Consider the following 16,282-nt stretch of genomic DNA (forward strand, 5'->3'; position numbering starts at 1 on the left):
CGGTGGAGGGACACAGAAGGGAAGGCTCCATCTCCATCCCAGGCAGGGAAGCATGCTCCTCCCCAGAGCTCTGGGTGAAGGGCAGCCAGCAAATGTCTCAGGCCCGGGGCCCCCTTGCGACCTCCCCCCACATGCAGATCCTGATGGGAGACTAAGGCCTCTGCCGCCCTGAGTAAGCTGCCCTCCCACGTAGAAGACCAATTCCCAGAGCAGGACATGCAGCCTTTGCCCATTCGTGTTCTCTCTGGGTCTCTGTTTCTCTCTGTCTTGTCTCTCTCTGTCTCTATGTCTCTGTCATCCTGTATCTCCACATCCTCTCACAGTTCACTTTCTTTTTTCTTTGCTAAGGTTTTACTTACTTATTCATGAGAGACACACACAGAGAGAGGCAGAGACGCAGGCAGAGGGAGAAGCAGGCTCCCTGCGGGGAGCCCCATGCAGGACTCGATTCCACAACCACAAGATCATGACCTGAGCCAAAGGCAGATGCTCAACCACTGAGCCACCCACGCGTCCCCACACTTCACTTTCTGACGGGGAATTGAAAGGCTTCTTGCCCTTTACAAACTCACTTAGATGCCTAAGGGAAACCCACCCTCTGGGACACTGAGGCTCAGTTCTGGGCACCGCTGAGGCAAGTCCGCCCCCTGGTGGGGAGAAGTCTCCCTAATCCTTCAAGGTTCCCCTCCAGCCTCCCCTCCAAGGAACCGTCTGTGTGCCTGACAATGTGCCAGGCTTATGGGCTTCTTTCCTAGTTTCTGCAGGTTAGAGCTTGCATGCAGAACTGGGAAAAGCCACAGACACGAGCGAGTCCTGCAATTCCAGGACCCGAGCATCAAGACTGGAACGCCAGGTGCCTTGCAGCCTGCCCTCTTGGAAGGGTACTTCCAAACCCCACACGGTCTACCCAGTAGTTTCCAATCCTGTCTGAACTTTAGTACCAGCTGGAGGCATCTAAAATGTGCCCATGGTTAGCCCCGCCTGGAATCCTGACAGTGGTATTTTTAGATGTGCCTGCCTTCCATCCCCCGGTGATTTGAACCAAAGTCAGGGTTGGGAGCTAATCGAATCACTTAGAGTTCTTAGGAAAGATGAGATTTCCAGATCCTACTTTAGACCTGCTGGATCAGAATCTCAGAGAAAGACTAGAAACCTGTCTCTTACTTATTAATTTTTCCAAAGATTTATTTATTTTTAGAGGAGGAGAGCTCAGGAGGGGGGAAGAGGGAGAGTATCTCAAGCAGATTCCCCACTAAGCATGGAGCCCAATGTAGGGCTTGATCCCATGACCCATGAGAACACGACCTGAGCTGAAACCAAGAGTGGGATGCCTAACCGACTGAGCCACTCAGGTGCCCCAAGAAACTTGTCTTTCAAAACAAGGAGCGGAAGTGATTTTTATAAATAGTGCAGTGACAAAGCACTGGGAGACCCTTCCATCTTTATGGGAAGGTGGTGGGGTTCAAGGAGGTGGCCAGCCAGCCCTAGGCCTTGCAGCTCTGGACAGCTGGGGCCCAAGTCGTGGGAAACCACTTTAGAGGGGCCTTGAGGGGCAGGGAGGTGGTGCCCAGGCTGCTAAGGGGGAAGGAGGGACTCATTTCCTATCCTGCTGATATGAGCTCCTCCCAGTCCTACCTCCAAGGGTACCCTTAGGTCCTCTCAGGGCCCTGCTCATGTGAACCCTACAGGCTCAGATCTGCCTGGTGTGCTCCCCCACCCTCCACAGCGGCAGTCCACTCTGTGGTGCCCTGAACTCCAGCTTTATTCCCTCCAGCCATACCCCTCGTCCCAGGGTCTGAGCCTGATGGTCTCAATTCCCAGAGATTCTGGGGAGATGGGGTGCGGGCACCAAGCCTCCTCCAGAGTATGGGAGGCTGAGCTGCAAATTTTTTTCTGAAAGACTCAGCAGCCAACTCCCCCAAAGAACCCTTCCTTCCCGAGAGAGGTCAGAGGCAAGTCTCTTGAGACCCCCACTGCCCCAAGGACAGGGTTCCCTCTACCTCCCAAATCCTGGGCCGCCTAGAGGAGATCTGTCCAGGCCCCCATCTGACCACATTGCCCTCTCCACACACACACACTGAGACTTGCCCAGTGAGCCTGCCTGGCCTACCTGCACAAACATGCCCTGCTCCTGAGAGCATCATGCTCCCCTACAGAGCAGTTTATGGCAAGGGGCTGGGGGCAAAGAATAGGTTCAAATCTGTGTGTGGGGGGGTCCAGCACTGGCCAGCTAAGAGCCTCTAGACGAACTTAGTGGTGTGGAGTCTCTGCTGTTTACTTCTTGTGTGCAAGTGTGTAGGCATAATAACAATGGCGATGCCTTCCCAGAGCTGATTGAAAATCTATAGGGATCTATGGGAATCTATAGGGATCTATGGGAATGTACTCTGGAAATCGCAAGGACAGATGTGCATTCTTCTTTGCTGAGTCACCTCTGTTCCCCTGCAGAGGCAGTCCCCCGGTGAGGTCTCTCCCAGCCCAGCAGCTCCCCTCTAGTCCTCTGCTGCCACAGTCCAGCATCTGCATCCTCATCCCAATGAGCAGTGTGGCTTGGGAATACGCTTTGTGCTTGGCTTTCTTCCTCCGTACATGGTATGATGCTATTCCCACCTCCTTGGGTTTTCAGGATCAGAAGAGTCAACACATGGCAAGGTGATGGCCAAGGGTTCAAAGGGAGGGAGGGATGCACAGAAACACAAGGAGTTTTTAGGGCATTGAAACTATCCAGTATAATAGTGTCATGCTGGCGCCATGTCATGATACTTTCATCCAAACCCATAGGACATAACACAAAACGTGAATCCTAATGTAAACTACAGGCTTTAGTCAATAACAAGGTGTTAATTTGGCTCATCGGTTGTAACAAATGTACGTACTATTGCAAGATGTTAATAATAGGGGAAATTGAGGGGGTAAAGGGACATTCTCTGTACATTCTGCTTGTTTCTCATCCACCTGAGTACTCATAAAATGTATTATAATAAGTCTATTTAATAATCTATTATAAATAAAACCAAAAGAACCATGACATATAGTGCGCTTCCTGAACAGCGCAAAGCCTTGGCCGTTCTTGGTGTTAGCACGCCATCGTCATCCATACACCGCTGATGCTCCTGGTGGCAAGACTGGGAGCCCAGGGCGCTTGCAAGCACGGCTCTCACTGTCCCTTCTGGGGTTTTGCTGGGCAAAGGGTCCCGGACTCAAACCTGGAGCCCAGGGATTTCTGGGCTGAAGGCGCCACCTGCTGGCCCTGCTCAACCTCCCCTAAAAGGCAATGACCTTGGGGTCTGCCTGTTGTCCTTGGGGCTAGAGGCTCACTTTCCACGGATCCGCGAGTCCCTCGCTGCGCCACTCATGCAAACCACCTACGTTATGTAGTGATGTCCAGGCTTGTCACCAGTAACGACATGGCGAAGCTCAGATCTCGTGACTTTATTAAGGAAAAGTCCCCAAAGTGCTGGAGCTCAGTCTAGCTCAGGGCCGGTGGATGCTTCTCTGAGCGGACATCTCGGAGGACACAATCCTGCTTCTGGGGGAGCAGAGAGGGGGCAGCACGGGCGCGGACAGCGCAGGTGGGAGCAGCGGGGCTCCAGCCCCGAAGCCGGCTTTTCGATCTTGGCTTTTGGCGCCGGCACAGGGGAGTCTTACGTGATGCCAAACACTTAACAGTGTGCCAGGCGTGTGCCAGGCGCTATTCTGAACATCGTGGAAAAACTAACATAATCGTCTTGAGGAACTTACGAGGTAGGTGCTATTGTGGTTCTTCCCCATTGTACGAATGAGACATCTGAGGTACAGAGAGGCTAAGTGACCTGCCCAAGGTCACACAGCCAGAGAAGGGTGGGACAGCGATCAGATCTCCAGAGTTTATGCTGTTGTGACCCACCTGTCAGGCCGCCTCTACCTCTACTTTCCTCATCTGAGAAATGGGCGTACCCCGTCGGGGCTGGAATAAAAGCTGCGAGGTGAATATGCCTTGTCATGCTAGGTGGGGCGGCAGGTGCGAGCCATCCCCGAGGCCCCTCGGGCGCCCGAGCCCCGTCCCCGCACCGGGGCCTAGGGCTGCAGCTCGTACTGCTGCTCGGTGGCCGTGTGGAAGTCCTCGAGCACCGACTGCAGGAACTCGAAGGTGGGCCGCTCCTCCGGCCGGCTCCGCCAGCACTCGGCGATGACACCGTGGTACAGCTCGGGCGGGCACGAGTCGGGGCGCGGCATGCGGTAGCCACGCTCCAGGCTGCGGATGACCTCGGGGTTGCTCATTCCTGGAGGGAGAGGGGGCGCCCACGCGGCTGAGGGGCGAGGGGCCCACCGACTCCTCCCTCGCAGGCCACCTGGCTGCCTGGCTGGTGCCACTGAGAAGCATACCCCGTTCACCGGTCATTGGAGGACGCGCAGTTCCTCCGTGTGGGGGACCCTGTCTTGCTTACCCGTGATGGGCGCACAGCCCGAGCCCCGGGCTCCCTGGGCAGGTGCAGGCACCAGCCAGCTGAGGGAGACTGCTGGATTTCAGCTCCTAAGCTGCCCAAGCCCTTCATGGATTAGGGGTGGGGGTGGCTGGGAAACTTCACCGTCGGGATAGAGCTTTTGGGAGTACACCCAAGGCAGAAGGCCGAGGGAGAGACAACCTGTTCTCAACTGAGAACAAACCAATTTAGAGTGAACTTGAGTTCAGACCCTGGCCTGCACTTAATTCCGGGTTTGGGGGCTCACTGACCTCTGCTGAATGAAGGAGGCATAGTCCGTTGCCAAAAGCAATGTTGCCCCCAGAGTGACATGCATGGGCCTCTGTTCCGACTGTGGGGCCTCCATTCTGGCATGGACGTGGGCAGCCTCAGGCACCAAGGGTATGCTCTCTGTCATCGCAGCCATTTCTGGACAGCCGGGAGCCCCTCTAGTCACTGCAGGACGAAGCCACCTACCTGGGTATGGTACACGCCCGTAAGTGACGATTTCCATCAGGAGGATTCCAAATGACCACACGTCTGCTTTGATGGTGAACACTCCAAAGTGGATGGCCTCTGGGGCAGTCCACTTGATGGGGAACTTGGCCCCTGTGAGAAAAGGCATGAGCAGTTTTGTGAGGCCATGACTATCTGTCCCTATGTACCTGTCCCCATCCCACACCCCCTTTTGCAGGGCTTGGATCACTGTACACAACAGAGATACTTCCAGAGAACTATTAAGACCCACTCGGACACATGACCAGGCATGTGCAGGCACTGGGGGCCCACAGCACAAGAGGACAACATGACATAGATACCACCACCATCACCCTGTTTGGATCTTTGCTCAGTGGGACTTCATAGGACAACCCACATGTGTCACTACCTGAGACAGAAGAGTCATTTTCCACATCACATGCTTAATAACAGGAATCCATGGCTTGAGCAAATCACCTTAACTTGTCTCTGCCTCAGTTAATCCCTACCTACAAAATGGAAATGATGACATACGACCTATGTACATGGGTCACAGTGAGGAGGGCATTCCAAGCCTGCTGTCCCATGACGGCCCGTGGATGGCTGTAGCCCTGGCCAGCTTTCAAGCTACTGCACATAGCTCAGCCCTGGTTTACCTCTTCCCTTGCCCTACTTTCCTGGTCTCACCAGCCAGCCTGAAACATCCTCAGGGAACAAGCCCTATTAATCCTTCTCCGGTACCAACTGATTCATATGCTCAGCTAATATTGCTTGCTAGGGTACTTGATAGATGTATTTGACCATTTCAAATCCTTTTGTGAAAAGGATTTTTACCTCAGTTATAATAGCAAAGGAAAGCAGAGTGCTGTGTGGAAACCCTATCTTGAGTATAAGCCCTTGCTGTTCATGCTTCAGAGAAGTGTTTTCCAGAGTGTGTTCTGTGAAGCTCTAATTCTGTGGGACGGTAATAGAAGCTACGTGGAAAAAGTAACTTGGGCTCAAATTAGTTTGGGAGAGACCAGTGAAGCAATTATACACTGTTTTTTGTTTTTGTTTTGGCTGCAGGCCTTCTCAGTGCCTTTTATATGTTGGTGTGCATCGGGAATCTCCAAAGGGTGCCTGAACGGACTCTGCAGCATCTCCAAATGTACATCACAAAGCTGTTCCTCATCAGGCACTAGTGCTCTACAGAGTATCTTTAGGGAAATGCCGATCTACCTGAGAGTAAGGCCAGAATTGAGAAAACCACAAAGCTCTCAGATCTCTTTACACAGGGATTTGTTCTGGAGTGGCAAGAAGTCCAAGGGGGTTCGGGGAGTTGCTGGGGAAGGTAAGGCCCAAGGTCTCCCATGTAGATGGGGGCTCCGCTTACCCTCTTGGGCAGTGTATTCACTGTCGATGATGCGGGCCAAGCCGAAGTCAGCAATCTTGCAGCACAGGGTCTCAGACACCAGGATGTTGGCCGCCCTCAGGTCGCGGTGGATTGAATTCATTTGCTCAATATACGCCATTCCTTCAGCAATCTGAGGGCACAGGCCACAGAGTGAAGGACAGCGGAGGGACCTCCAAGCAAGGACGGAGCCCACCCAGCGACCCCTGCATGGCCCACATGAGGAGAGGAAGGACCCTGCCCACCTGCCCCGCCTCCTGTCTGGAGGGCCAGCCTTCACCCTCTCACTGCCTGGAGTGGGCACTTGGGGGTTTGGGTGTGTGTTCGTGTTTGTTGGCAGGTGCATAGGGGGTGGGGGGATGCTGCCGGAGAAGGACCAGGCTCCTGAGTGGATGGGAAAACTGGCTTCAATTGCTCCTCAGCCAAATAGGCCATAAACCCCAGCCCTCCGAAATCCAGAAAGGCAGAGGTGCAGGCGTCAGAGCCAGAGCTGCCTGAACCTCTCACCCACTCTGTCTCCTTCCAAGTGTCTGCAGGGCAGGAAGACAGCAGAGTGAAAGCAGGAGAAGAAGAAGGTCTCTCAAGGGGCAGAGGGAGAAATAAGCAGGGCAGGTGGGCAGGAAAGGATTTTCTCTTCTTGCCAAGTTGGAAGCAGTGTTCCCGTAGCAGGGAGCCATGGGTCGGAGGTGCTTCAACTCCCTGAGGGGTCACTGTCCTGACCTGGAACATGAGGAAAGGAGTCTCCAGGGTACGGAGTTGAGGTGGGCACCCCACAAGACATGTGGCCATGGGTTATGATTGTAGGGGAGATTTGCATTTCATCCTGCAAAGCAGGTAAAGGAGGCCCAGAGGGTAGGTAGTGTGCGTACACACGGGCATGGTGAAGAGCTAGCATGATTAGAATGTGATTTAGAAGCTGTTCACCTGGAAGGTTGTGATTTTCTGGTTTCCTAACCCTTCAATGCTTGGCTGCACCTAGGTATAAATGCAGGTGGCTTTTCATGTCCTTTGGTCCTGGGTGACCCAAGATTTCCCCAGGAACTGAGAAAGAGACAGAGGAGAGTGAGAAAAGGCAAAGAAAGAAAGAAAAGAGGGGTAGACACACCTATCACTGTTATGTGGTTTAAAAGTGGTTGCCAGTGTTAATTTTCCGAGACCACTCACCAGCCTACTCAAACTCATCTGCGCTTACCTCAGTGGAAAAAAGGGCGTCGTGATATCAGTTCCGGCACTGATACTAATAACAGATAATACCAGACAAGGTGGGGATGGGGTGAGGGGGAGGTTTCCTCTCTGCAGGCGGATGTGTGTATGTTTCTGTGTCTCACCGGCCGACCACAGACCAGAGCTTTTCTGCTGAGAGTTCCAGTTTTAACAGACACACACACCCAGGGCCACCAGATGTGTTTTCCTGCCAGTTAGAGCGCTCAGCTAAAATCCCTGGGGAGGAAAGATCCCTCCTCTCTCTTCTCCTCGTGAAGCTTGGACTGTCCTTCATCTACTAGGGAAGGCATTTGGGCACAATCCAGGAAGAAAGAAGGTCACGACAAAACACCTGCCTACGTGGTTACATGGGATTCATGTGAACTCTGGGTTCCCACACCATCCATTCTCCCTCTCCTCCTTAGTTATAGGACTCACCCTCATCCCATCCGGGCTGCCCAGAATAAAGACTACATTTCCCAACATCCCTTGCAGTCCAGCTGTGGCCAGGTGACATGGCTGGGGTGGGGGGGATATTAAACAAGTATAGTAGGTGATTTCGGGGACATGTCTCTGAAGGGAAGAAGGTGGACTTTCCTCCCCCTTGCTGGCTGAGAAGAGGACAAGATGGTAAAGCGTGAGCAGCATGAGCAGCCGTCTTGTCATCTAAGATGACATGCTAAGTACCCAGCAGGTGGAAGAAATGTGGGTCCCTGCATCTTTGAGGGGCAGACCCACCTACGTGCCCCAGAATGCTCACCTCTGGATGTTTGCACATTATTTGGGGTTTTCTGTCCTTCCCAGCTCAATCTAAATTTCATGGATGCAACCTCTAAACAGCCAATTTTGTGAAGCCACAGGGCACAGAGGAGAGGGCCTGGGGTCCTGGATCCATTTGGGCATCATTACCCTCAGGTTCCCCTGCACTCGGTAGCTCACAAACCTGGGCTGACATGTCGATCAGTCTTGGGAGGGACAGTCTGCTGCCTTCAACCGTCTTCAGGAAATCCAGTAAGCATCCTAAGGAAAGAGATGTTGCATCTGCTCTCTGCAAAATGATCCCAGCCTGCTGGTGCCAGCCTCTTCTGCGTGTGGGCTGGCATGAGGAAGTGTGAGGCGCCCTGTCAGATCTCTTGTACGTAGAGAATAAAACCACCCACAGCTGCAGAGTGCTTTCTGCTTTACAGAAATTCTAGTCTCCGTCCCCAGAGCACCCCAGGAGGCAGCTACTGCCCTCCCAGCTGCTCCGAGGAAGTTAGGTTTCATCCAGGTTCAGAGCCCCCCAGCCCGGAGCCAGGAGCAGAACCTGCTCTTCTGACGATAAGTTTCATGCCTATTCCTGGCACGACATTCCAAAGTATCTTCTTGCCCCCTTCACCCTTTGTTGGCTGATTCTGCCTCCGAGGACCAAGGGTACAAGAAAATGCCAGAATGGAGAGACCTGTCTCCCGGGGTGTGGTGCAGGGGACAAATGCAACTCCGCCATGGCATCTAAGAGCTAGGAGAGACAGTCACCCGAAGTGGGGCTGAGGAGAACAGGGGAGCCCTTATGCTCCCAGCTCAGTGTGGGGTCCCCTTCAGGACCATTTCTAGGGACCTAGGTTAACATGTCATGTTAGGATCCTACAGGAAGCAGTGGGCAATACGGGTCACGGGAGGTGGTGGGGAGGAGGTCACAGGCTGAGGCCAGACCCCTGATCCACTGCCTCATGAGACCTTGGCCCCACTGTGGACCCCCACAGCCAGCTGGCCTGACCTCTCTTCTCACCAGTTACAGTTGTCAAAGGTCCACGGCTAGTAAGTAGCAGAAGTGGAACCAGAACCCATCTCCGGTCGCCTAGTCGACCACTCTTTGCAATGCTCTGTCCTCCCTAGTGGGCATCAAACAGTGGCTGGGCCCAGAGGACCTGCCTCCTGAACGGGGGACACAGCTCTGTAAGAACCGTTGACCCATCTTGTTTCTGTCCTTCCCTCCTGCCCTGCCTCCCCCCCAGGCATAAGGAATACTGTAGATCTGTAGGACGTTGGCCAACTGATCCAACCCATGGCCCAAGGACTTCCACTGTGGCAGATCCTGCCCCCCCCTGAAGTCCAGCAGACCCACTGTGGCAGATCCTGCCCCCCCCTGAAGTCCACGTAGGGCACCACCTCTGGCCATGTACTCCGTCACGATGTAGATGGGCTCCTTGGTGACCACAGCATAGAGACGAACGAGCCGCTCATGCTGGAGAGTTTTCATCAGGTTGGCCTCACCCAGAAAAGCCTCCGGAGACATGGTTCCCTCCTTTAACGTCTTGATGGCCACTTTCACGTTGTTCTTGTAATAACCTGAGCCCGGGGCCGGGGACAGAATAAAGAAACCCTTCAGAAGACCCAGACACTATGGGAGTTGATCCCTTAACTAAAACATCTATAAGCTTCCAGCAGCCATCCTTATTCTATAAGCACTGAGGCCAGAGCTGCCCTCCTAGGGAGGGGCCCGGGCTAGAATGTACGGCTCCTGGGGTAAGAGATGAGCCTTCTCTTGCAGGAGGCCAGCCTGTCTCAGTCTCCTGTGCCTGACTGGAGTCTCGGGAAGTTGAGGAACCTACCTGCCTGGAGTGGGGGCTGTTTTACCTCCTGACTCCCACACCATGTCCCTGTCGTGTCCCCTCTGTCCCCCATATAGCCTGCCTCCTTTCCCTACATGAGTCTCCTCTACCCCATGGTCGATAGCTTCAGTATGGAAATTAGAATCTCAGCTCATGGCAAGATTGTCTAGGAGGCAGAGGGGGCTCATAGACTCCCTTCCTTCCTCACTATGCCCTGTGTTGTTCCTTTCCTGCTCCTCATGGTACCTGTACTCCACCTTCTCCCCTCCCTCCATCAAGTCCCCATCCACCCTGAAAGGTAAAAGATAAATAATAATTGGACCACCCTTCTCACGGAAGCTTTGCAAGGACCTATGTAGAGTTCCTGCCACATGCTTCAGGCATCAGCCCTGGGTGCTGGAGGACTTGGGACGCAGCAGGATCCTACTTGATATCATGCCCCAGAGATATGGCTCATTCCAGGGATAAAATAAAGCACTGTCTTTTATAGTGTGATAGTACCTTCAGTGAGCAGGAGAGTGGTCATTGGCTACACGTACAAGGACCTGGGAGTTAAGTGACTTGGCCAGAGTCACACAGCTACAAGCAGTGGCTTGGTCTATCATTAACTTCCTGGAGCTCCCGGGTCACTGTTGACCCTGTTGAACAAGTCATTTCCATCTGGCAAACCAAAGCTGAGAGGAGTCAACCAAATGTTCAAGTTCACACACCAGTCAACGGCAAGCTAGTCCCGGGCGGTGTAGAGTGGGGAAGGGAATCAAATAAGGTGTCCGGAGAGCTGGAGTCTAGTCCTACTGCACCACCATGGCATCCTAACAACTAAGGGCTAACTAACTTCAACATTCCAGGCTTGCGTTCATTACCTCATCTGTCAAATGGGTACCATCATCTCTGTTCTTTCTCCCGAAGAAGCCCTCTGGGGAAGCACAATGAAGTGTGCATATCCTAAGACTTCTGGGCTTCAGGACACAGGGCAGGGAGAGAGAGAGGCTCCTACTGCCACATACTCACCCATCCAGACTTCGCCAAACTGCCCAGACCCGAGTTTCCTGACCAGCTTGAGAGACTGCCGAGGGATTTCCCATTCATCCTGGGCCCAGGGGTTTTGAGGAGCCAGGCTCACACAGGGTTGGGTCAGCCTCTGGCATAAGCCATCCCCCTTCTCTGTGTTAGAGGAGAAGAAGTGGGGCTGGAGATTACCAGAGCAGCCAAATCACCTCCCCCACCTTGGGCACCATATCCTTCCCAGCCGTATCCACTTCTTGTTTTGGCCAACCACACTCCCATTTCCAGGTACACATGTGCACAGGTACACGTATACTACACACGCTCTGTTATTTGCATTCATTTTGTATAAAGCAAGGCATGCTCTCGTTGACCTGCTCTTTCTAAGATTGAAAATACTTGTTATTCTTCAACTGGTCACATGCTGAAGCAAGCCAGTAGAAGGGATTAGGGACATAGACTTTGAATCATTATGTTGATATTTGTCCAGCCTTGGGATAATCCCCCACCCCAAGATGGCACCAATGATTCACATGATCTTGAGGTCTTAGTGATAAATACAAGGGCTCCTCTGGCCCCCCAGTCACATTTTCCCCTCTTACGAGAATAGTGCTGCACCAAAGCCTGGAGAGTAGGGAAGGTGATGCGGGGGGAGATGTAATAGCCCCCTTCATCCAGGGAGCGGATCTTGTAGTGTTTGATCATCTCCCCCTGGGTGGTCACATCCTTCACAGTCAAGGAAAAGGCACCTAGAGGGGGTGATAAAGACACACGCATGAGAACAAAGTAGGGCATACACAGGGGAGATCAGGATTGGGATTTGGGCTTCATTTCAAAGCCTCCACAAATTCTGCTCTCTATTTTGACCCTTTCCACCATAGATTACCTTGGTTTCATCTCAACCTCAACTCTCCAGAAAGCCTTCTTTTTCATCTCCACCCAACTCAGATCTCGATGTTACTCCTCCAGTTTTCCTAAAACTCAGCCAGGGTATCCCAGAACTCTGGAGCAGGCCGGACGTTCTCATAGCAAACATGCTGTCCCCCATTTGGGCACCTGGTCATTTGGGGACTCTTTGCTGTGGACTATTGGGAAATGTAGGGTTATTGGAGGAACTAGGAGATTGATTCATGGATTCATTGGCTCATTCATTCTGGCTGAAAAGACTGGCCCTGCTCCCATAAGGAATAGCAAATCCTAACCTTATGAAGAAGGACATAATAAGCTACTTCCCAGGAGTTCTGTTCAAAGTCATACATGTCTATGCACTTGTCATGTATACTGCGGTCTGCCGGCAGACAAAGGATAGCAGATACTAAAGGGTAAGAGCAATTTAGTGGGAAAGAATTTCCACTGGAGAAACTTATTTCTAGAAACTTGCTGTTTTTATAAAATGCCTCTGTCCAGCTCTCTGGCTACCATACCTGTCACTCTTATTTGGAAGATGAGGAAGCTGAAGCCGGGAAGGGGATTGTGGCTTGCTCCGGGTCACTGGGCTGGTTAGCCACCTGGCTGGAATGCTCCCGAGCCTCCCTGAGGACGCATTTAAGGTAAGCAATACCACGCTCTCCCGCCAGGTGTCAGGCTCGGACACCTCTTCTTCTGGGTGTGCACACCTGGTTTTTCGCTGTGCCCTTTGCCTCTATCGCAAACCACCTTTCCCTCTCATCTCAGCTATCACTCCTCTCATCACCTACTTGCAAAAGGATGCAAGATAACGCGTGTACCTGGTGGCGCCAGACCCATCCACGCCCACGACCCTAGCTCCACCCTGCAAGCTGCAAACCATCTCCCCGGACTCGCCCCCTAAGTGCAAGTGCAACGCCCAGTATCTAAGAAACCAGAGAGTGGCTCTAGTGAGTTCATTCAACCTTGCATCACCGCACCACCCACCTTAGTGAACAATAGGGCGTCCCCCCCCCCCCCCCCCCGCCCCACACCCTCTGTAAGATGCATCATAAGAAGCCAAGGGGGCTCTGCTCTCCTCCACAGGATGCTGCTATGGGAGCTCATGATTTAGGACCCCTCACTTTCTGCAGTTCATCTAAGGGCCTGTCTCCTATTTCTTTCCACAGTTTAATATTCTTCTTCTTTCCACAGTTTAATATTCTTCTTTCCACAGTTTAATATTCTTCTTCTTAATATTCTTCTTTAGGACCTCCAAATCCTATCTGCTGGGACAGGGCTCTCAGAGATTGAGATTTCTTAACACTTGCAGAACTGTGCCTTCAGACTGGGAAACTAGTTGGTTCTCACACTCATAAACTGAGGCTTGAGAGGCTAAGGGACGTCCTGGAGGCCAACACTGAGGCGAGAATTCATTTCCCCTGCTTCTGAGGGCAACGGAGCCTTCTCTGCCTTGCATCCTCTGGCTGCATCCAGATGCAGATGGAGGGCACTTGCTTTGGAGCTCCGAGGAGCCTGTGTGCACATATCTAGGTGTGTATATGTGTATGGGCTTCATGATGCTGGGACAGTCCTGCAGCCCCAGCTCCATCTGGCCAATTTCCAGCTTGAGCTAGCTTCCCCAGGGTGGGCAAGGACAGGAGCAGATATTCCCAGCTTTAGACAACTCCTTCCTCCATCCTAAGGTCAGGGGTCCCCTTCTCCCCAGAGGGCACCTTAGCCATAGACAATGACTGAGACATCATTTCCAGGGGGAAATTGCAGGATTCTGGACTTGCGTCAAAATAATTGGAATGGGTGGGGATATACATGAAACACTATCGGCTGTGTGATCATTGTCGAAGCTGAGTGTTGGGTACAAGGGATTCCATTATACTATTCTATTTCTGTACATGTTTGAAATATTCTATAAAAACAAAACATGTATGTCATCTCCAGTGATTTCCATATCATTTCTTGGTCATAGGTGCTTTGCCTTCCCAGCTTCTGGCACTTTATTACAGCAGGCCTAGCAAATGAATATAGAATGTCACAAACAATGTCGAGTGGAAGGGACGAGACATACAAAAGATTAAAATAGTATGATTCCACTTGCATAAAATTGAAGAATATATGAAACATGGGTGGTAAAACTGCAAGGAGAAGCAAGGAAAGATTTGGGCTCCCTGGTTGGATCAGTGGTTAAGTGTTTGCCTTTGGCTCAGGTTAGATCCCAGGGTTCTGGGATCAAGCCCCGAGTTGGCCTCCCTGATCAGCAGGGAGTCTGCTTCTCCCTCTGCCTCTTCCTCTGCTTGTGCTCTCTCAAATAAATAAATAAAATCTTTAAAAAGAGAAAGAGAGAGAGAGAGAGGATTTCCCTAAAAGTTGAGATAGCAGTGATCTCTGGGGGGTGGGTTGGTTGAATCAGAAAGGGGCACAAGTGGAGCAATGAAAGGGCCTGTGGATGTCTAGAATGTTCTCTCTCTTGTGGCTGCACAAGTGTTTACTTATTATGAGTCTATAATTATACCTTCACTTATAATTTATGCAACTTTTATATGCTTTATATTTCATAACAAAAGGAACTTGAAGAAGGAAAGGAGAGAAAACCAAATGAAAGAGAAAAAGAAAGCCCAGTGGACTGTGAGCAGCGGCTGAAATGTTGTGCTCAGTCAGTAGGTTTGAATCCATGAGTGCTCCCAGTTCTCCACAAGTGCCACGTCCTTCTTTCACATCCAGCCACATGAGCCATTCTCCAAAATTCCATCACCTCCCAGGCTCCTGTAAGTGTCTGAGGTCACAGCCTCTGGCTGAGATGATCTTTAAGAAGTCTGTCGGCTTCCAAATTCTTTGATTCCAAAACGTGACTCTGGGTCATGCCCCCTCTTCTGAACCCCCCAGCTTCAGTGCCCCCGCCCCTGCGAGCCTGAGATGATGCACCGTGGTCTGGGTGGGAGCAGCCCTCCAACTGCCTCTCCTACCTGCACCCTGTACTTTTCCAGCCCAGCCGGTGGAGCCCAGTTGGTGCTACAGCCTCACACTCGGCTATTAGGCACTAGACAGGCTGTCCAGGCAGGGCCTGAATTGGGAGGGAGACGGGAGGCCTGGAAGCCCGGGTTCCCCTGGGTGGCATCCCCCCCCCCTGAAGCAGCCTCAGGTGGGGCTTCCTGGGGTCTGCATAGGAAGGGCGTGCAGGTTGCCACGCTTACCTTTGTTGGTTTCACTCTCTCTGATAAGAAAGGAGCCCGCCTTATTGACTGGAGCCAGAAGCTGTCTCTCAGCATCTTTCCGGCTAATTGACCTAAAGAACCATCTGGAAAAGGGCAAAGGCAGGCAGACCTCACAGGCTGACCAAGCTTCTGGGAATATTCTTATCCATCCCTCGCTTCTAAGCAGTACCCCTCCCCCACCCCCAAAATAAGACAGTGTTTCCCTGTTTTCAGGTTAGCTAGCCTTGAACTAACAACACCCCTCACACCTTGATTCATGAAATGCCCTTTGGTCCCTGGGCCCCCCTTTATTTCCACTTCCTATCAGTGGATGGACTTACTGTTCTCTTGAAACAAGAACATTTTGGGGGGCATCCCTTGTTAATTCTACTCAGGGGAAATGCACCCAATCCCCTTCCCTCAAAGCACGCCCTCCTTGAGGTCAAGTATGAATTCCACAAAGTGCTGAGGGTCTCAGAACACAGACTCCTCCCGTGTTCCTCTTCAGCATGGCCCAGCAGTGCCCACGGTCTCACATGCTATTCCAGGGAAGGGCATGGGGTGGGGAGTACCAGACACAGAGCCCTCCCAAAGGTGACCATCGCAGGCGGAGGGATACCAGGTGAGGCCATCACCCAGTGCCAGCCCTTTGCTCATGAGTTTGACACACTCTGAGCTCTTTCAGGGGGAAAAGCCACATCCTACTCATGTTTACAGTCTTCTCAGTCCTTGGACAGAGTCAGAGTCGGGGTACTGTTTGCTCAGTGTGTGCTGCATGAAGGGATGGATGAGTGGCCCAGGTCCACCTTCCTGGTGCTGTGTGGAAGTGGGTGGTGAGGATGCTGGGGAGTACTGCTCTCTGGAGGCCACTGCTCTGCATGAGGCCACTGCTCTGCGAGTTGCCCTGAGGTCTGAGTCCCTGAGTCCTGCCCACTTGGAGGCACTGGAGGTCAGAGAGCTTGTGAGGCCACAGGCGGGAAGTAGGGAAGTTTCTATCCAAGTAGGCCAGGAAACGGGCAGCTCCATTTCACAGATGGGAAGAGTGAAGTGAGCAGGGAGGGGAGGCCCGCTGAGCACTGG

The 16,282-nt window shown here is 52.4% G+C and overlaps 1 protein-coding gene across 3 annotated transcripts in view; it reads right to left on the reverse strand.

The window, feature by feature from the left end:
• Positions 1-1,160: 1,160 nt before the first annotated feature.
• The window catches only part of BLK (BLK proto-oncogene, Src family tyrosine kinase), a 74,056-nt gene continuing 58,934 nt past the window's right edge, over positions 1,161-16,282 (reverse strand). For 2 of the 3 annotated variants that reach the window (XM_072796051.1, XM_072796050.1), the window contains exons 6-13: positions 15,203-15,306; positions 11,711-11,857; positions 11,115-11,267; positions 9,661-9,840; positions 8,456-8,532; positions 6,292-6,442; positions 4,920-5,051; positions 2,972-4,262 (exon numbers count right to left, since the gene is read on the reverse strand). In XM_072796051.1, the coding sequence (XP_072652152.1) occupies positions 4,057-4,262; positions 4,920-5,051; positions 6,292-6,442; positions 8,456-8,532; positions 9,661-9,840; positions 11,115-11,267; positions 11,711-11,857; positions 15,203-15,306 (1,150 nt within the window). In that variant the 3' untranslated portion in view covers positions 2,972-4,056. Of the gene's footprint in view, positions 2,614-2,971; positions 4,263-4,919; positions 5,052-6,291; positions 6,443-8,455; positions 8,533-9,660; positions 9,841-11,114; positions 11,268-11,710; positions 11,858-15,202; positions 15,307-16,282 lie in introns of those variants that run through there. The other variant, XM_072796052.1, reaches the window with a different exon arrangement.

Source organism: Canis lupus, chromosome 24, assembly GCF_048164855.1.
Source record: "Canis lupus baileyi chromosome 24, mCanLup2.hap1, whole genome shotgun sequence".
NCBI classification, from domain to species: domain Eukaryota; kingdom Metazoa; phylum Chordata; class Mammalia; order Carnivora; family Canidae; genus Canis; species Canis lupus.